We start from the raw sequence: 22,279 nt of genomic DNA, 5'->3' as shown, positions 1-22,279 counted from the left end.
ACTTATTTGCTAGCATTCTCAATGGAAACAAGTTTTACTAAACATTTTGACGCTTTCACCCTTGTGTGTTCATGCACTTGTCCAACATACGGGTGCAGACTGGGTAGATGAAGGACTGTAATCATTTCCTAAGGGCAGCTGTAGTGCAAGCACGAGTAGTCCATTCATTATACAGGGGGAGTGTCGTACTGTTGGTGTGTGTGATTCTGAGTGAGTCGGCATGTGTTTTCATTCATGTGTCCATGTTTAGCTTGAGTGTCAAAAGTTGGAGTGACACAGCTGGATTTCAGGATAACCCAAGAGACAATGAGAAGACAGAGTGTAGTCTGCCAGAGCAGGAATGTGTGCCAGTGTGTGTTTGTGTGCGGGTGTGAGTCTGTGTGTGTCTCTCTGCATGCCGAACATTAAACACTAATGTTTCCTCTTCTTTAGTCCGCTCAGCTCGATTCCACATCAAAAGCACTGTCCTGCCCAGCACTACCACAAAATAACAATAAAGCATGGTGGCCGTTTGTGTACGTACTCACAAAGAGACTACACATCACAGATCCGTCCAGATGGTGAATTATAAAAATAAAAAGAAGTAAAAAGGGCAAGCAGGGACAGTCTGAGTGGAAACCAAAACAAATGTCAACCCGACACCTAGAAACACACAACATCAGACTTAAAGCGAGGAAGCAGCAAAGACTTACTGTATTTCTGCAAGGACTCATCTGACTGCTACTGAGGGCAGAATGGAAAGTGAAAACCTCATGCTTGCTTCACTCTCTTTCACCCCCCCCCCCCCCCCCCCTGTCACTGCCCCTCCTCCCTCCTTTTTCCTTTGCTTTTCGCCCTCCCCTGCCTCATTTCCTTCCTCCTCCTCTTCCTCCTTCCCTCTGTGTCCTTCACTCACTTGCTTCCACCACCCTCCCTCTTGGCAGAAGCCCACTGTATTCAGATACACCAGTCTCCATTTAAGGCAGCATAGCTAAACATGTCACACATAATTTATCCACAGCATGCATGCAGCAAGTTCACCTCTCGCAGCTCACATGAGGAGAGGAGAGGAGAGGAGAGGAGGAACTCGGGCAAACTTCTCTCAACAGCCACGTTCTCACTATTTCACGCTGTGCGGGTGCAAGTACCTGTGTCATAACAAATGCTGACAATCAGACTGTGAAAATGATACAGGAAACCAAAATGTAATTTACTCGCTGTGTTCCACTAAACCTCCATATCCCTTCTCGTTTTCCTTGCGGTTTCTCAACCATCTGGATTTGCAGGCATTAAATCTCATTCAGATGCCGTTTGTGCTGTCCACCTGCATGCGCCCCCCCCCCCGCCCACCCCATATGCTGCCACTATCTCAATAAAACATGACTGACAGGAGCAGAGAGGGAGTGCGGCATTTTACAAAAGGTTTGAGAGGAGCCAGAAAAAGATACAAGCAGATAATACATGTTTGATTTTTGATTTTTTTGATTGAAACAGGCGATGGACCAAGTGCGCGTGTAACAAGAGCGACATGAAAGTAATATGTCAACAAATACCGCGCAATCCGCAATCAATGCCTTTAAAAAATGCCTGTTGGCCACACTTCTTCCTTCTCGATCTCTTTTTATTTTAACTTATGATGTAAGACAAAGACAAACATCGCATTTACATAGTAGTGATGGTGAAGTCAAAATGGAAATCAAAAAAGAGACAGAGAGGCTCGGAACACTTAAAACTGGTAGCTTTATCTGCCCTCCTCCACAGCTTCAGTCCACTCACAGGACAGAAAGAGTCACCGCTCTGTTGCCATGGTGTCTAACTCCATCAAACACTACGTCAGGTGCTTGTGCGTTTGTGTGAGCATGTGTGTGTGTGGATGTGGATGTGTCTGACGTGTGTTACCAAGTGACTCAGAGCCACATCACTGTCTCAGGCTGCAGTGTAACGGGGCATTTGGATTGCATCATTCAGGCCACCAAGGCAGCGCAGGTGACGATGGGGGAAGCAAGTTTCAACATCGCTGTCCAGCAACTCTCGCTCCATTTACTGAAAGGATGTCTTAGTTATCGGGGAAGGATGGTGGCGCAGCATGATGGTCACAGGTTCAAATCCAACTTGGGGTCTTTCCGTGAGGAGTTTGCATGTTCTCCCCGTGTCTGCGTGGGTCTTCTCCGGGTTCTCCGGCTTCCTCCCACCAACATAAACATGCAACTTAAGTGAATTGGTTACACTAAATGGTACGTAGGTGTCAGTGTGTGTGAATGATTGTCTGTCTGTGTTTCCCTGCGATGAGCACGCGGTTAAGAAAAGGAATGAATGTATTCAAACCTTCTTACTGGAGACTGATCCATCCCAGCAGGCCCCATCTCTGAGGTTGTGCTGGTGAATGTCTTTCCAAGCAGTTCATCCTGTGTGTGTGACATTGAGGTATATTGTCCTCAATGTGTTCATCAATAACTGGCTATATATTTAGATCAAAGATATTGGCCAATAAAAGAAACCCAGAATCAGAGCAACAAGAGATTTTAATTGTTGGATGATTCCATCTGTTGGACTAATTTCTGCTCTCCTTGACTTAAATCGCTTTGTCCAGACTGTGATAGAACAAAATGGCCTGATAATCCACTAAAATCCACTTTGCACTTCCACAGTCTAAATCGTGTCCTGTCAAGTCCCACTCCCACCACGAGGTGTTCTGAACATTTTAGCCATTGTCTTATGCAAAACATTACAATGTAAAATTTAGCCACTGGATTTGAATTTTGATTCTTTCAGGACCAAATTGGCACTTTTTAAACATTATGGTGTACGTTCATGCTGGAAGAGTTCAGTATAATTTGAGTGACTTTATTATTTTCAGCCTCAATTGATGTTTTCCCCAGATAGACCCGACCCCAGCACCGTGGCTCCTTCATCGCTCCGTCTCTGACAGGGCGTGTCCTGCTGCTACGCCTACTGGTGATAGTTTTTTTTATTTCCACAACATGATCGCTCACTAAATCATTCATTCTTGGCGGGATTACTCAATGGCAATTAACACAAACACATTCTGCTGTCTAGCCACACAGTTATTTCTCCACTCCCTGCTATTGCATCAGCTCAATTCTGTTTACTAACTGTCAGGTTGCTATAGCTAATATGCATTTTTAGCTTCAAAGATTTCTTCTTCTCTGATTGAATTGACACGTTTATTCATAGGGAGTTGAGGATTAAACCTGACAAATGCTCCCCTCTCGTTGAGTCTTCACCCTCATTTTTAAACCAACAAAGAACGGCAGGTTTAAGCAGGAAAACACAACAATGATTTCACTTGGCTGCTTCTCTACTTGGGGGAGTCTTTGTTTTATTTGACACAATAACTGCCATCCATTATGGTACAACTTGCTTTTGCTCTTTGTTGCCCCTCTTTCTCCAAATTGACTTCTTCAAACGTACTATTGGATTCCTACTTGAGGCCTGTGGTTTCTATCTGGATGATTATAATTTGGTTAATATTGTCAATCCCAATGCACCTCCAGCTTCAAGCCACCTCTCCTGAACCTAAAACAGACTGATCCACTCCCAACCCCTCAAGTTGTGTCTTTGCTCTGTTTTGACTCACTTTTACTAAAGACACCTCTACATACCAGTCAATCATTAAAGAGTGAGTCAGTGAATGTAATATTATTTGCATACTCTTATTATAGACTCCATAGCTCCATCTTATCGGCGTGCAAAAAAAGGAAGCAAGATATTTTTGCACGGACATTTTCTGATATAACTGCCGAATAGGGTCAAGATCTCAGAACTGTTTTTGAAACCATAATTGTGGAGATTTGGTTAGAGTTTAAGTTTGAATTCAGAGTGCATGATTCAAATTCCTTCCCACCATCAACCTTAACTAACTTCATTAAAATCTCTGAATAAACTATTGTTTGTTTCCACAGTGCACAAAGTTATCTGCATTTCCTTCAGGCTGAATTCACGTTTCAAAACGTTTTTTTTTAGATGGTACATGAGCTGTCATTAACTTATGCCCATTAACGTTCCTTCTAATATTACATATGCCACTGTCTACCCACTTTTAAAGAAGCCTTCTCACCATCCAGTGTTTTAAGTCATTTTAGATCCATCTCTAATTATGTTTTTATTTCAACAGTTTTAGAAAATATTTTATCTGAAGCATTTTGTAACATTGCTTTTTATAAAGTGACACACAATAATAACAACAATAAATAACAATCATATTTATTATTTTGTTGTTAGTATTATTATTTTGAGTATTTTTATTTGTGTGTACGCCAGCAGCTATTTTACAGGTTTGGTCTAACTTGGGAATGTGATTTTATAAAACTGCAATATATGAGAGTACATTCTTTTTGGAAAATGTCTTCACAGTTATACATTCTGACATGTGAACAAACAAACAAATAGTTGCAGTGTCAGGTGATGCTATTTGAAACACTGTACAAACACTGTTAATTGTATCAAAAGGAAACATGCTCACTGTTCTCAGCGCATAATACCCATTACAGCAAAGTATACCAGTTTGCAATATATTACACAATTTAAACATTACTTATGCATGAGCATGTAATCTGCACTCTAATATTCCAGCTGGGCAAAATTAAGCCTATTTACAATTGGCTACACAGTTTTAATTTACTGGGAGCCATTGCCTCATATTTCAAAAGCTCTCGTTCATCTGGAACACGCGTCTCGTCCTGAGAGCAGATATGCACGTAAACTGAAATGCAGTTCCAAGCATGTCTGACTCATCAGCCAAGTACAGTATTTGAACGTTATTATTTTCATATTTTGCACCAGGATATTTCAAGTCTCAAGTACAAGACTTGGTGAGAGGCGTTGAGATGTCCAGGTGCTCGAGTCGCAGATCATTCATTGCACACTGAGGTTGCTGCTCATTGGTCTTCTGATTTCTGAGTATGCAGTTGAGGGATGGTTTAACAAAAGATCCAGTGTCCTTTACATCCCCATGAAAGGCTGAGATGTTTCCAGCATTCATAAGAGATGCCTGCTCTACTATTGAGTATTTCAGATCAACTACAATAAAACAGATTCCCTTGAAAAAAATCCCAGCTTGCATGAAACATCTGGAACCCAAAGACATGACCTGAGAGGGAAATATTTGAATCTGTTAACACAGAGCATCCCAAAGCCTCCTAAACACTGACGCAGTTGTGGTAAGGCCACTGATATTGTTTAACTTACAACTGAAGCTATGTACAAACACTGTCTTTATTCTTACTTGCAGTATCTTCATTCAAACACACATACGCTCTCAATTACACTTTATATATCAGGGGGAAATGTAAATACACACACATGCATGAAGTCACAGGCAGCGTTGAGTCTCCACCATAGCCGAGTTATTAAAGAGACAAAGACATACTGTAGATGCTCCTGTCAAATAAGCATCTGCAGCATAATTTTATTAGGCAACAACAGAGATAATCTTCCCCATTTTGAGTTGTGACAGGTGAAATTGGAGGGGAAGTGCACATCGAATTGAAAATGTAGATTTCAAATACTTGTTTTTGTTGCGTACGGATTTAATTATATATATATATATTGCAATATATATTCCCCAAGTCACAAAATCTCATTGCACAATCTGTTACAGCATTGCAGATTACATTACAGCATTGTTACAGCTTTCTGGATCTATCTTATTAAAAGCCATGTTTCATTCGGTCATCATTTTGACCTTTGTTGTGTCTCGGCAAGACATACTCTTCATGTCATAAAGAAGGAGTGACATTTCACATTTGAGTCCCGAAGAAATAAAGTAAGCGCGTCTTAAGCTTCAGCTTTCCAGCGTCTCTGGCGCAACAAATACACTCCCAAACCTGAATGCCCGTCAAACCACAAAATGACATGTAATGGAGAAGCTGCGCTATTACATGCCAATCAGCCTGTACCGCTGCCATTAGGCACAAACATGTACACAGAAAATTGGCTTACTTTAAGTAGATGTAATATGAGAGGACACACACACACACGTACTGTATATATACATACATACGTATATATTTTTTATTGCAAACAGAAAAAATGCCTTATGTCAACATTGAATCCACGTGTCCACTTAACTTCACGACAAAGCATTGTTCATCACTATTGCAAGTTGTAAATCACTAACTATAATAAACATTCACTGGACTGCATACAATGTACACAAAAAGTAAACAGTTGTCATAATGATGCATTTATCACTCTGCTCTATTCCTATTCCGCCTCCATTTCTAAAAGTTGCACCGTTTTCACCAGAGTCCCACTTTTAAAATTGCCCAGGCATTCAAATCAGCTGTTTCGCTTATCCCACAGATACATCACAGTCTGAAAAAATCCGAAACACCGAGCTGTCCAAGTGGAAAACAATATCAGAAACATCCACCAGCAACAGGCAGGGAAGTTGTCAGAATCCTAACATGTCAAATGTTGCTGCTGTCTCTACGGAGCATCTCCCCCCTCTCCTCCTCTAGAGCGGCAGGAACAGACGGCACATCGTCTCGGAAACCCGCTAGCCATTCACACAGTCTAACAGCTATCTTACCTGCCTGGTTGTCGTGGCTTTCTCTACCGCTCAGTCTGGGTGTCAGCGTGTGTGTGTGAGCTCACACACAATCCCTCCGAACAGGAACTGATGAATGTGAACGACTCCAGCCCTGCAGCGTGCAGTGCATTATGGGGTTTCAGTCTCTCCCTCTCTCTCTCCCTCTCTCTGCTGGCACGGTGTTAGAGGGGGGATGTCCTCGCCTCCTGTCTGGAGAGGAGGGTGAACTCGTACGCGCCGTGTCCACGCACACACATGCACACAATGCAGAAGTAGCCTCACGCGGCTCTGGTTGCCCTGGCAACAGCATCCTCCCTCCTACACTTTCTCACTCCTGTGGCTCTTCAGGTTCTCCATCAGTGTTAGAATAATAAAATAGTAAAAAGAAAAGAAAAACACAAACACTGATTCTGCTTGCCTCGACTTTCTGTATTGAACATCTGCTTGTCGCCTGCGCTAACTAGCAAAAAGCTAATGGGAAATGCTGGTCATGTGATCACTAAGTATTGCTTTTGCCTTCTGAGATAAATAAGGGTTGGTGCCGATACAAAGTGCAAATACAAGTGTGCGCATATCATGGAGTGAACTAGTGGTTCCTCAAAGCAGGCTATGGTTCCTGTTTGTGGTTCCGTTTGACTCCTGCCAGAGCTCTGAGGCCTGCAGCCGTTACATGACGTGCACATTTGAGTCACATGAACAACAAGAGAAGTAGTGTAAAGCTGACTAGTGAGACTAATGGGTTAATGGAAGACTAACTGTGCCCACTGGTATAATTATTTTAATTTTCACCATTATTCACTTTCCTGGAAGTTGGTTTTACGCTTACACTGATTGAGAATGACCAGATGTACAAAAAAGAGCAGAGCGACAGACACGGGGAAGAAGAGATCGATGGATGAATGTTCTAAAGGAGAGATGGAGCAAGGAAGAAACCCTCTATGGTTAACAATTGCATTGAATTTCCTTCAGAAGCTGTAAATGACCAGTTCACAGCTGAGTCCACCAGCATTACCGTCACACTGGTGACGCCTGACGCTCGGTCTTCAAATCACATTAGCTGTCTTCCCTCTCTTTTCTGTTCTGTTCCTCAGTCCTGCTTCACCCAATTATGCTCTTGACTCCACCCTAGAAGAGTTTTCTCCATCACTAAAACCTACACACAGTCATATTCAGATCAAGATGGACAATAGCTTCGTGTTTCAGGAACTGTATTCTGACTAGTGCTGGGGAAAAAAAAAAAACATCTCCCACAGCTCTGTTCAGTCTTTTGAGTAGCCATGGGAACGGGGCTAAAGTAGGACTCAGAGAGCATTGATTGTGGAAATTCTTGCTGGGATAATCTAATCAGCAAGAGAAGAGGGCCAGAGTATGGTATGGACAGGGTGGAAGGCAACAGATGGTTGCACGAGAATACGTGTGCCTGATGGGCTGTGCAGGCTGCTAATTCGTACACACTTATTGGGAGGGACACCCACTAACCTGCTCACATATAAAAGTAAAGTCTTTGGGGTCAGTCAAATCAGCAGGTATTCACAGGCATGTGTGCCACATCGATTCATTAGAGACATTAACACTTAGGAGTCACGTGCACACACCCACACACACCTGCAGAGAAAGACAGAGCGGGAGAGAGCACTGCTCATTTGAGCTGTTCATTACATTAATAAGATCACAGCTTGCCTTAAACTCAGTGACCATTGATTAGTTTAATGGGTGGTATAGGCGGATGCCCTCCGCACTCTACCCATCCTCAAATCGCACATCTGCAAAACCGATCATAATGTATTGTGTGTATACTGTATGTATATTGCTATATATCAATACTGTAGACAGACATTAGATAGATAGATGGATAATACATGATGGATGGAAGGATATATGGATTGATAGAAAGGAAGTGATTCTATTAGCACTTAATTCATTCCCATGTCTCAAAATAGCAGAGGACTCTTACGTCACCTGTAGTTCATCCCAAATTCAACTACTTGATAGAGCTGTAGGCTCACTACAAATAACCAGAGACTCTGCCGTTCCCTTTAAAGCTTTGGAGATCGTTTCCATGGTGTAATCGTAGTCATATAACATGGTGCAACACATACACCTGGCTCAAAAGACTTAATCTGCAATACCAGAACAGATCATCACTCAGCACGAATAGACGAAAATAAGAGCTCGGGGTTTCTATCCAGCATGGCTTGACAGTCATAGCTCTTATAAAAAGACAAAAAATCATCATCTCCTGGTATCAATGTTATTAATTCAAACACAGCAACTTTAGAAGCAGCCAGACTGTTTCTTTCCTAATAACTTCACCTATTTCTTTATCTAGCGCAGCAGCTTGTCTCGTAAACCTGATCACAGCTGTAATAGATGGTTTAATTAAAAGACTGTGTACTGTAGCACAGCCCTATAAGACTGAACTGATAAAAGTCACCGTTGGGCATAAAACACCTGGATGAGCTGAAATTTTCTGCTACTTCAGTCAGAAAGAAATTATGTCCCTTAACGTCTCAAATACTTTATCAAATGATTAAGCTAATATGCTAGGTGCTAACTAACATTACGCGACTCAACTCCTGGTCCTTTTTAGTTCCATTCAGCACTTTCCACTTTAACATTGGAAAGCCTGACATTTATGAACAGTTACATATAGTAATTAGACCACAGTGAAACCACCTGACAGATGTTCATGAGACTTGTTAGAAGGCTTGAGCACATAAAAGGAAGAACCCAATCAATTTGTGAGTGGATCAGTATAAATATTCACGAATGTTTTTGTTTGTTTTTACATTTGGATCACTCTAAAAAATAAAATTTTAGAAAAAGTATAGCCTGAAAAATCCATTGGATTAATGTTTTTTTTCTTCTCACTTCATTTGACATTGTGAATTTCCTCACAGGCATGCAAAAAACAAAATGTGTCAGACAAAAATTGTGGATGGGAAATGTATTAAATTGTAGGAAGAACACACCCAGCAGGCAGGACACGCTTACATTTCTGTTTTCCAATGCCAAAACATACGTGTCATCACCCTGAAATTAAAATGTGTTGACACTGAAGCTGAAAACCATTCCACTGCACGGCCCCAAAGAAATGTTAAATGCAGCCTCTCTAAGTCTTGCGAAGTGAATTGCTGTCTGAATGCTCTTGTTTTGAAAGTCTCCAAGAAGATGCTGCAGTAAAAGGCGAGATTAAAAAGCTTCTGGAAAAGAGGCAGAAACAATATAATCTAGAAAAAAGAAGGATTCATCTGCACATTTGGTATCTATGAACCTTGATGTTGTATGTGTCCTTGACAATATATAATACAATACATGAACAAGGAACTATAATCAATGTGGTGGGAATCCTGTTCGTAAATTACTTCATAAGTGCTAATATCACTGCTTCTGTTATTGTATGCATTACCCTGAAGATTGCCTGTCATTAGAGCCGGAGGTCAAATCCTCTTTTAGCAGATTGCAATATCAACAAACAGAACTTTGAATGATGCGTACAGCAAGTAAGCAAAGCACCACCATGACCTGCACCGACAACCTCCAGCAATCTGTCTGCAGGCGAATCCCAGCAAGTTGTCATCACCTTTAAATTAAATGTTGTTGGTATGGAGGATGAAAACAATCCACTGTGCAACACCAATGAAATGCTAAATTTAGCCTCTGCAAAAGTATTGGAAACACCCAGTTACAATTCTCAAATGTTTGGCGAATGCTGAATATACTGAGAAGTACAGAAACAGCCAGAAACAACTTTCTTTTGAAAGCCCTGAAAATAGATAATAAAATGAGTGAATCTACAGGAGGCCAGAAACTGTACATGAGAGCAATGTTGACATTTATAACAGCATCGGTTACAATGCTTTTTGATCCCAATGCACGGCCCTGCCTAGAGGAGAGCAGTACTGAGAAATAACACACACACAAAGATACATGCATACGCATGAAACCGTGTGGGAGTTAACAAATCTCAGCAGATTGCCCTTGGTAGGATACCTATAGTAAATATTCATAAGGACTGTCTCTGGGTACATCGCAGCTTGCATAAAGATGTGCAAATGTGTGAGAAAAGAATTCTGTGAAAAAATTATCATGAGGGTGTGTTGGAGAAAGAAAGCAACAGGAGGAAGGATATCAGGAACAGAATCTTCGGATTCAGAGATTTTAGACAGAACTGATAGACCACGCCCCTCAACCAAGGCCCGGCAGTCACTTCTAAGCAAATTACAAATGATTCAAGTTCCACTAAGACATGTGCACTAGTAAAATGTTTGCTCCCAGGGTTCAGTTAACTAAGATGAAATAATAATGGGGTGATTTTCCACTTGTATCGATCTCAAGCGGACTCTCGCTGCTGCCGCTTAACTCAGGAAGATAACTTTTCTTATTTTACAGGCTTTTACGACGCAGGGCCGGCCAAAGATTCCTCCCTGTATTTGGCTTTAACATTGGTTTTCTCGAGAAAATAATAATCACGGCATCTAACTCTCCTTTAGCTAGAAGATATCTGTTCCTGACGGCTGGCCAGCTTAATCGACTAATTAACTCAAATCCCTGGAGGACAGCCGAATTAAATTCAGAAAAAAAAACAGCTTTCGCAAACCGCTGTGAATGAGAATTAGTGAGTCAGTATTTATGTCAGTGCTTCACAGCCTGCACCCGCATGTATAATTTTTAGTTGCTCTCTTATTTGCTCAAAAACTCGTACAAACATGCAAATATCTGTCACACACATACTCTCCCAAAGCAATGATTTTTCACTTTTCACGCCCTTTACTGCCTTTCCTTTTGAGACAGTAATCCTGAGCTGCAGCACTAATAGCATTAGCAGAGCATATCCAATCCCCTTAGTGCCCTGACGGGGAGCACAGAGATCAGACCCACAGCAAGTCAGGCGCGCCGGGGAACTACACTACCCATACTTATATGGGAAACCCACACACAGCAATAAGCTCATTAGTGAATAAACTACAACAGAAATGCTGTCATTTTTAATTTGATAATTGAGATTTTACAATAATGAAAGAATCGTGTTTATTTTCTGTTGGCTTATGTGTAACTTAATGTAACCAGTGATGTGCAGTGAGGTTTGTGGCTGGTGAGGCACTGACTCTGTCAGAGCCAGATTTACAAAGGTTCTGTTTCTCATATCTCAGACCAGCTTTCTTTATCACACACATACTTGACATTCATGTTAAATTCATAGCAGCTGAGAGAGAGAGCCTATCTGCTCTGAGCTCTGTTCTTAATTTGCCATTGCAATATACGCAGTATATGCAGTATACACTGCATATACTTTTTTTGTGGACTGTATATTATACAAATATCTAATTCTCTGTACAGCAGTGTGTGCACATATGGTCTTACTTTTACTTGTAAATGAAGTCCATACGCCGATCCTCCTGGTCTTCCTTATCTTCCCTGAGTTTTAAAATGATCTCTGTCTCAACTGAGATAATTGTCCATAGGTCTTGCATTATTTACGATTTCTTTGAATGAAAGCCCAGTTTTAAGAATTGTTTTAGCTTTGATAGCATCTGCATCTTCCATTGTTGCGGTGACAAGACTTCCTGGTTTTGATCTTGCCTAGTTCTTTGTCTTCTTCTTTTTAACTCGCGTGTTTCTTCTTCTTTGTAACTCACGTATTTTGTCGATAGAACAAACATCAACACGGGCTCACGTGCGCCTCTGTCTTGAGGAAGAGGTACTGTCTGCCTCACCTTGTGATGTCAAACCATTCAGACTATATACATTATAAACATACATTAAATACATTATTAAGACTATTAAAAAAAAGAACATATAATAAAAGTGTCTACAAACATCATATTGGTGACATACAGAGAGACAGCGACTGGCACGCGCCAACAGCACTCGCTCAATACAGTATGTGTGGGTGCTGCCTCCCCTGACCGCACGTCACTGATACCAGTTACTGTGTGCTGCTTCATCCGTGCATTCATATGCAAGATACACATAAAAAAGAAGGAAAAATCATGATACTTTTTTTTTTTACAAATATTCACTGCAGCATCCTCACATTTAAGATGAGCCAAAAAATAAAAATAAAAAAGGTTAAAGACAATATTAACAAGACATTTCAGTTTGGATTTACAACAACATCCAGGAATTCACTGCATTAATCCTGAATTATTCATTGACACACACGCACGCACAGAGAGAGAGAGGAAGAATGTAGGAAAACAGAAGAAAATGCAGAAGCGGTTGCGTGTCAGGTTTCAAAATGAGTTGTAACACAATGAGTGTATGATGAAAGCTGACTGTTTGAACTAACTCAATTCTTTGCTCTGCTAGTCACAGTTCTCATCTTGATGTTGTTTGCTCCAGAATGCTGGTGTTGAATTGCCTATTTTTGGGTCGATGTTTTCCTGTCTGAGATGCCTCTCTTCACCGCTTGCATGTGCAGAATGTTAAGTTTGGCTCAGGCCGCACACAGGCTGACATCATCCACACTGAGCAGCAGACATCCGTTTCAAACGTGTTTACAGTGCTTCAACCACCGGCATGCTTCTATCCCCTGCTCGTGTAAACACAGAACGTAGCTGACCATGTGCACACTTCCATGCGTGCTCAGTGTTTACACAGGACGGATAAAGAAATATGACTGGAGCAGGAGGTGCGACTGCAATCTATGGGGGCCGTGGTCAAGTAAAGAAAACGGAATGAAGCCGCACGGGTGCAAAGGATGTTCCCTGCAGGAGGCCTTTGCAAAGGGCATTGGAGAGTTTTAGGGGGCAAGGTGTATTGTGTACACAACGGTTAAAACGGGGGCATGACTTCAGTGTGGAAAAGCTGTGAAGCTGTTTGTAGAGTCAGCAGAAAAGCTAGTGTCAAAGCACTGACAAAGAGGAGAGAGAAAAATGAAGGGAAAAGAGGAGTGGGAATGAAAGAGATCAATAGGAAACATAAAGAGAAAATTCAGGCATTTTACACCCGCCATAAAAATGAAAGGTTGATGAAATCTGGGAAGACCTTCCAGAGTTGATGCAACATGGCTACTATCAGGCATTCCTCCTTTTTGTCTCATGTTGGCGATCATCAGCACATCTGCTTTGTAGACCAGCATGGTGAAGAAGTACATTCCTATACCCATCTGGCGAGCCAGGTGTGCGAACAATGTGTTAGTATTTGTCCTTCGTGGCAAAAGTAAAGAACATGTTAAATGATAACCATATAAGGGCAATACCTCACTGTTCAAACTGGGAAGTGTCCGTAAGACTTGGTGTTTGTGTCACACATTTTGTTGTGTAAATTCTCCTCAATCAAGTGTCATTAAACACTTCTGTATAAGGCATACAAGTTCCAAAGAAATAGTCAAGCATCAAAGATGTAATTCATATAGTGGATAATGATTTGTTAGATACAGCGGGAAACCAAATCCAATTCTTCTTAGGGCTCATAAAGGCTGACCCTGTTACATCGAGCTTTCAATATGAACAAGGTGGAGGACCAATTAGCATTTGGCACCTCTCAAACAATGCAGCCCCGTTATTAAACAGAAATAATGAAATGAACCGATTTAATGCAGGGGGATTAAATCGGTGGCATTGTGTCAGTCGGTCAAGACCAGCCTAATTGAATCTGTGAATCTGAAACCTGAGGCCATGAGGCGAGATGAGCGCTTTGATGTCGCAGGACAAATCCTCACATCCGCACATTAAACCTCTGATGAGGTGAACAGGAAGAAGGAAGAGGCAGTTCCTCTCCTCTTCAAACCAATAGCATTACAACCTGTCTGTGAGCAGCAGAGCGCGAAGGCGAGACATTTGCATGATGGCGCTCATAATCGCCACCTGGACAGAAAGGAAGAGAGGCAACTGACCAGTTGATCATCCACCCGTTCCAGCCCGCCTGCACACGATTCTTCATTTTCTTTCCACATTCTCCATCACTCTGCACCGTTGACCCTCGGCACTGGGTTCATCACATCCACCTTTCTCCTCATCATCATGTCCACCAGCTCTCTCTAGCTTTTCCCGTCGCTGTCCCAACATTCAAAGTCTCTACTCTCCATTCCATTCATTCTTCTCTCACTGCTGATGCACTTGTCTTCCTCCTCTTCTTCATCTCTGTCTACAACCCACAGTAATCCAATTTGCACCACCGTCCTGTGAGTTAACAGTGCTGATGGGGGTCGCTCTTTCCTCGGGCCTCGACCAATCCGGTATGACTTTCTTATTTAAGGTTGACTGCATGCTTAATTATGGCAAAGCTTCAAGTAGGATGTCATTCCTGCCCCAATCCTCTGCATATATAAAGGCACAGGACCAGGACCGGCTCAAGGGAGACATTGGCTATGCTACGCTAGCCCTTGCTACCCATGCTACCTATGAGACTGCATTTCAGATGAGAAAACAAAAACGATAATCCATCTCAACCACAGAGCAGACATTTTGATCAGTAGGGACTGTTAAAACTCAAATACATAAATGATCTCTCCTCATTTCCTGTCTTTTCTCAAAACCCAGCAAACTGAGAAAGATATCTATGTGTGTGTTTTATAGAACCGACGCAAGGAAGCCAGACCTGAAGTGAAATTTGGGTTCTATTTTTCCCTGCTACACCCATAAAGTGCCTTGAGATAACTTTCTGTTATGATCTGGTGCTATAGAAAAGAAAAATTAGTTCAATTGAAATTTAATTGAAAGACATCGTTCTCCACCTCTAGCACTTGAGGCAGGCATAATTTACATTTTGAGCCGTTATTTAAGGGTTATTCAGTTTTCACCACTTTTGTGTCAAATCTCAAATTGCCATCTTCCTTTTATCTCACCAAATCTAGAATGATAAAACAGCCACATTATGTCACCGCTCAAATCGTTGTTTTCCTCCACGAGTCTCTCGAGCGTGAAGACAGATTTGTGTAACAACCTTAGTGGCGGTGTGAAATCTCCCAGTCCCTTGACACCATGTGACACCAATTAAGAGAGCTGTGGATATGACAAGGCAACGTTCCAAATTGACAAGAAAACGCTTGAGCTTCGCCGCTTGTGTGTGGCGTTAGAGCGAGAAAGAGCGAAACGGAGACAAGTCAAGAGACTAAAGATGATGGAGGGGAGGCCTTAGTGGGGATGCGAAAAAGGGAGACAGAGTAAACAACGGCTGCTGCTGTGGGACGTCTGTCATGTCGTCAGCCCACGCTTGACTGTCAGCTGACAGAGGCACCGATAGAGGCCTGACAGAAACGTGAGTGACAAGATACGCTTTTAGAGTAGATGTCAAATATAATGATTGCGTTTCTCCGAGATGATTTTTTTATTTTATTTTTTATAATAAAGTGGCTAACAAGACGGCCATTGTCTTTGCTGAGCTCACAAAAACCATTTTACATAGTACAACCTGTTTCATAGCTCCCATGTCCCCCCCCCGTAGAGGTTTGTATGATGTCACCAAGTCAAGACTCAGAACAGGAGAGCCATTATTTAGCATGCGGTGCAGGAGTGACCACATCTGTAAAACCTGCAAATGCCCATAATAATACAAGAAAAGCCTTTCAAAAGGTGTACGTTTGGAAAAGCACCTCCTGTAAAAGAGATTGTACAACCTGCCAGACAAAATCATTTGACTCATATGAGCTGAGAATGACAAGGGCCCGTCGGGAAAATTGCACTGGCTCCCTGTCGAATGCTGGAAAGAGGCTTCATAGCTGCTTAAATTATGCACCAAGGCTCACTGGGGCTACTGTACAGGAAAATTAAAATGTGTCGGTGGTTTCTTCAGAAATAAACATAAAGCATCTGGACAGAGCCGTTTTGTGTCGCCAGAGAGCTGGCTGTCAACAGCAGGAGTGAAAACATGGCAGGGTAAGATATTAGCCCTGCTGAGTCCAGGAAGTCTTGGCAAAACATGTTCAGCGACTATGTTAGCTGACCTGACGGTGGTTTTGAATTCATGTGTCCCAGCAGACACCGGAGGCGATCATATCGCTAACGCTGAGAAGGCCTGACGCAGCAAACACAAACCAGCGTGCGTAAAACAAGCGCCTGGAGGGGATGTTACTGCAAATGAAACAGACCTGCTGTACAGGAAAGATTACAACGACAACAAAAAACTCATGTACAAAGCAGATGTTCAAATCGCTGGGGCGGCAGTTTCATAGATGTATGAATGTAAGAGGGGTGTGTCATGTGATACCCAACATGACATCAATCAGCCACGTGTTACACCCAAGTTCTGATCCAATTAACTCGCTGTCAGCTGTGAACCATGCTGATAATTAGTGTGGAGATGTAGTGATAGAGCTTTAAGTGTACCATTTTCCAGAACTGGGTCAGTTGAAGCTGCTGGGGTTAATGGGGCCACTCAATCTCAGTGACCCAGCAGGAGACAAACACACACACACTCATTCAAAGTGTGGACATGTGGAGTTAAAATCATGTGTGTGATGTTGCATAGTTTTATTCTTCATATTTCTCACTCGTTCCATCTCCATTTTTACCCCCAACTTCATATGTAGTTAGCTGATAATAATTTGGAAATGTGATTCTCCATTGAAACACATTTATTTGATTAATTTCAAGTTAATCTTATTAAACTTTCATGTGCTTTTTTAATTTGCGTAATTTTCCACAGACTGCAGCACACGTGGAGAGTTTGGTTGGGTACTGCCTTCTGCTGGAATGCATTTACACTACGCTCCATGTCAGCGCTGGCCTTTGAAATTCCTTACTGAAAAAGATGGACATCCATTCATCCATTTTCTTCTAGAAGAGACGATCGCGGTCACCTCGTCTACAGCAGCTTGTCCGCCTTGCAGGTCTGCTGGAGCCGATTCCTACTGACTACCAGAGGCCAGCTTATTGAGGGGCCACACCAAAGACAATTTAAATTTACGCTTAAATCTACTTTAAATGGCACAATTTGGAATGCAAAAAGGTGTAATAAGAAACAGACGTCGCTTAAATGTCAAAATCAGATATAAGTGAAACGATTAAAACTTAAGAAAAGCATCAAAGCTGATTTTTATTATTTCTTTTCCTGGATATAAATACAGACGTTAAAAGAGATAAAGTTCACTGGCAGTAGAGTGGAGGTCTCCACTAAAGGGTCAAACTCAAACTGTAGTTGCTGTGGTGACCCCTCACGGGACAAGTACAGTAGTTCTGAATCATTTTGTCGTAGTTTGTGAGGACGTCTTATGGATGGATGAGAGTAAACAGAGCCATTGCACCGAAGAAGAAAAAAAAACAGGACTGAAGATGATGCTGTCGGAACCTATATGAGAAAATAAGAAATAATGCTGTGACTGTATGCAGTAAGATTTGACATGATTGAAAAGACACGTGTGCATCAAATCAAGGCCAAATACAGTCTACAGGGTGGTCAGTTTGAATGACCTATCTGTGAGATGAGCCTCCATTCCACATGTCGAGGTTAGACGCATAATGGATACCTAAGTCATGAAGAATGAGCATGCATGAACTGACAGCCTTGAAGTCTTTGGTACTGTGAGGAGACCTTCCACCAGAGGGCGCTGTCACCACACAAAAGAGCAACTGTAAAGCCATCTCTGAAAAGAAATTATATATGGATATAAATGGCTTATTAGATAAAGAGTATTTGTTTTTTATGACAATATAACTAGAGGCTAACCAAGTCAGTAAAAAAAAAAGCTTATGTAATTGACCCACTGTTGGCCTCCACTATAAAAATATTCCTCTAAAGCACAGGAACGATGAAGATAACTGATGATCCCACAGTGGTATAAGCAAATATTGTCCTTAGATAGGTTTCTTAAGGACATCACTTACTTCACTCAATTTCTCTGCAGAGTAAAGAAAGAGAAAACATCTATTTGGACTGTATCTCACATGTTTCTCAGCAGTAGGTCATGTGCTTTTCTCAGGCCTGACAAACATTGGGAGCCTTGTTTCCAAAATATACTGTAGGCTCCCAACCAGAATGAACATCCTCAAGATCGGAGTGTGTTTTGCATCCACAGGAAAGCTCTTTGCACTATCATTTGAGCATTCAAAAGTCAACACTGCCATAGTATTTTGATATCAGTGTCTAACTGAGTTAGAAGTTCAGTTCAAGTTTTTTTCCACATTATTAAAGCTAATACACATACAATGCGAGAGAGAGAGAGAGAGAGAGAGAGAGAGAGAGAAAGAGAGAGAGGGAGAGAGAGAGAGTTCAGTTTCAAAAGATTAGAAACAAATGTTTCCACAGACACTCAAGAGTGGGTTTCTGCTCAATGGAGAACAAGCAATTTCCAACTGAGACTAACAATTTGTATTAACACACATTGCAGATGAAAATAGTATTTTTTTATTGATGTTAAACCATAAGTAACTGTAAGTTGGGTCCTTGCCAAGTCTACAGACAACCGCTTCCTTTCATTTGCTCGTTCTCTCACAGCTAAATAAATCTTGGAACAATTGTTAACAAGGCAAGTACGAATGAGGTGCTGCATGCTGTATTTCATGACGTGTTGAGGTGTTCACTGAGATGAAGTCCGCCAGATGATTCCGTTCTCCACCATCATATTATGCCTTAAATGCTACGAACCAGGAACTAGTCCAAATGGTACCTCCTCCTCTGACAGGTGACTGTTACACATTTGCTTGTGAATGTTGCTCTGTCCTGTTTTAAAGTGCATATTATTCTGATTGTGGGTAAATAAACAAATAATTTCTGTCTCTATTTGCCTTTATTTATTTTTTTCACTCTCTTTGCTTTTGGTTGGAAGTGTTTTTTTTTTTTTTCAGGTATTTAACATACACTATATGTGAATCTTATTTACTAGCAAATGCAAGTTTATTCCTATTCTGAGATATCCAACATACAACATGCCCATAGAGGCCAAAGGTAACCCATTAGGTCTGCTGGGATATTTTACTCCATAGTCTGTGTGTAAATGAAGCCAAAGTGCTCCAGCCATAAAGTGAATGGTGACTGGATGGATTTTCCATCCGTGTCGTACCTGAGCCAGCACCCTCAGAACGCTGTTTACTGTTTCCACTGGCTGCACCTGGCCGTGATCGCACCCTTCGGTATTCACGCTACTGACAACCAGTAGGCAACAACTGCAGCATGGTAAGTAACCTCAGTCCAGTTAGTATTCATGTTGTGTTGAATGTGTCAAGCTCTAAACATAAATTCGTTTTGACTGAATTTGATGCTAAAAGAAATGTCCACAGTTAAGTCACAACGTTGTTCTTCAGACGTGACTCACCTGTTCGTCTCTTTCCCCCCTCCATTCCTACCTCTTTCCCTTCTACTTTCTCTTCCCATGACATCTCTTCCACACTTCTGCTGCTATCTTAGGGACTCAACTGCACAGAGATTGCTGACGTGCTGAAAAACTACTTCCTTCCACCCGTTTATGGCATCGAATTCTGCATTGGTTTCCCTGGCAACCTCCTGGTTGTGTTTGGCTACATATTTTGTTTACCTCAGTGGCAGAGTTGCAATATTTACCTCTTCAACCTGGCAGTGTCTGATCTAATTTTCCTCTGCACGCTGCCTCGCCTCTCGTACCTCTACGCAAACAACCAATCAGAGACCAGCGCCTTTGCTTGCATTGCCAACCGCTATATCCTGCATGTCAACCTTTACTCTTCCATCCTCTTTATGGTTTGGCTGAGCATGGACCGCTTTCTGCTCATTAGACATCCAACACGGAACCACTACCTGCTGAGGCCACGCACAGCTCTGAAGGTGACGGGGTTGAGCTGGCTCGTGGTCAATGTGGAAGTTGCTCCAATGATAGCGCTCATGCTCCAGGACTTGCAGAGCAGAAATGGGAAACTGTGCAAGGATTTTGCCAGCCTAAAGGGAGATATCGATACGTTAGGCTACAGCCTGGGGCTAACCTTGACTGGTTACGTGCTGCCTCTGCTTGGACTTTGCAGTTTCTCCTACCAGATTGCACATCTGCTCCGTGCCCAGGAAAGGTGTCTGCAGCGCAGGACAGCTTCCTTCAAGCGGCCTCTCAGGGTTGTGGCATCAGCTGCAGCCATGTTTCTGGTTCTCTACACTCCATATCATTTGCTCAGAAATATCAGAATAGCATCTTGGCAAGTGTGGAAAGGACTGCATCTGTGTACAGGGAAGTATATAGAGGGACTTTATATCTTGACCCGACCTTTGGCCTTCTTGCACAGTGTCATCAACCCTGTGTTCTACTTCCTTGTCGGTGATAAGTTCAGAGAATTATTTTATGCTAAGCTAAGGAAACTGGTTAGAAAGACAGAGCAGCAAAGACAACCGACTCAACACATTTGACTTTTGTTTTCATTGCAAACATAAAGCAATTGGCCCCCATAAAATTGTGCCCATATGTCTAAAGGGCAGTACTTGTTGTTATTCTAAAAGGTAGAAATAATGTTTAAGCTGCATGTGAAAGAAAGAATGACTTATCAGCATGAATCTGAGCCTCAACCATCATGAAGAGAGGAAATATATCTCGTCTATTTTTGTCTTTGAACTTTTTACCATGTGACCATTCAAATGGCACGATTGCTCTCAAGCAGTGTAAATGAAGCTGCACAACATCTGTGAGAAAATCACCAAGCACATATTTTCAAGGTCAGCGGTGTGTGCCACATTCTTGCATGTGAGCACAGTAAGATCACATTCTATGTATAATCTGTGCAGTAATAGTTTCAAAGAATCCTCTGACTTGATCCATTTTATATCGAGGTTATTAGATTCTGAGAACCACTAGCAAATCTATAAGGAGACAAAGGAGTTCATATACCGGTACACACTTTAAGTGCATAAACACAAGCCCGGCACAAGAGAGAACGTGACCAGCAGAGTGTAGCGCAGAGTTCACGCTCCACCCGGGAGGCGTGGTGTGTTTGGTTTATTGTGTACTGGCAACCGAGGCTGACCTGTTTGAATGATCTATTTTGTACACGTAAATGGTTTGTTCGCACTCGTGCGTTCATCCTCTATTTTATCCAGATGACAAGAAACAGCTTGTTCCCTCTTCCAGCCTCTGAGGCTGAATTCACGGAGTGTGTTTCAGGCGAATGTATCTGCAGAAGTTGTGCAGATCAACGGAGCTTTTTGCTATACGAACCCTGAACAGAGCGTTTTGGAAGTGTTGCATCCGAGTAAATAAACAAAGTATCTGTCTCCCCTTTTAGTCATCTTCACATTCACTACATACATAATGACATGTCAGGTACTGCACATCTACTCTTGAACGTTTATATTACACTGCATTTAGTCACACAGACACAATGGATTAGTGGTTCAATCAATTTATTGACACATAACATTAAAATGACAAAATAATGGGAATCATAAGTTTTCCAGAAGGAATTTCAAAACTCAGAAGTACTCATGTTCACACTTAGCATTGCTTAAATAACAGAAACAACTGTAAAGCTCTCATTTGTCAACAATATGACATTACGCAATTGTGTATTTTTAGGTTGATGACATTCAAACAATAACATTCGTATAAGCTGAGTCTTTGGTACTCATATTTTCATCATTCACATCATTTTGAAAAACAAAAGCAGAAAGAACAAATAGATATTGCAGAGGTTATATTTGTTGGTCACCTCTTAGCTCCCCGTTATATTTACAGGTAGCTGTCCCATGTGCAGAGAGGACATAGGGTGATGATGTCAGTCATCCACACACATACAAGAAAATAGCTCAAATCCACCTTCGAAGATTGCTGGGCCCCAATGGAATAAAGTCCAGGGAATAAACTGAGGACCAAACTGCAATCTGACAATCTCCAACTAGAGTTGCTTTTAACCCGAT

The 22,279-nt window shown here is 41.8% G+C and overlaps 1 protein-coding gene across 1 annotated transcript; it reads left to right on the top strand.

Moving 5' to 3' along the window:
- Positions 1-19,341: 19,341 nt before the first annotated feature.
- Positions 19,342-20,779, top strand: LOC137913651 (succinate receptor 1-like). Its single transcript, XM_068757289.1, has 3 exons — positions 19,342-19,360; positions 19,572-19,588; positions 19,820-20,779. Exons 1-3 carry the CDS (start codon positions 19,342-19,344, stop codon positions 20,777-20,779), a joined length of 996 nt encoding a protein of 331 aa, XP_068613390.1.
- The last annotated feature ends 1,500 nt before the right edge of the window (positions 20,780-22,279 follow it).

The sequence above is a fragment of the Brachionichthys hirsutus genome, unplaced genomic scaffold (genome assembly GCF_040956055.1).
Source record: "Brachionichthys hirsutus isolate HB-005 unplaced genomic scaffold, CSIRO-AGI_Bhir_v1 contig_987, whole genome shotgun sequence".
Lineage (NCBI taxonomy): Eukaryota > Metazoa > Chordata > Actinopteri > Lophiiformes > Brachionichthyidae > Brachionichthys > Brachionichthys hirsutus.
This window is presented reverse-complemented; position numbering and strand designations above follow the sequence as displayed.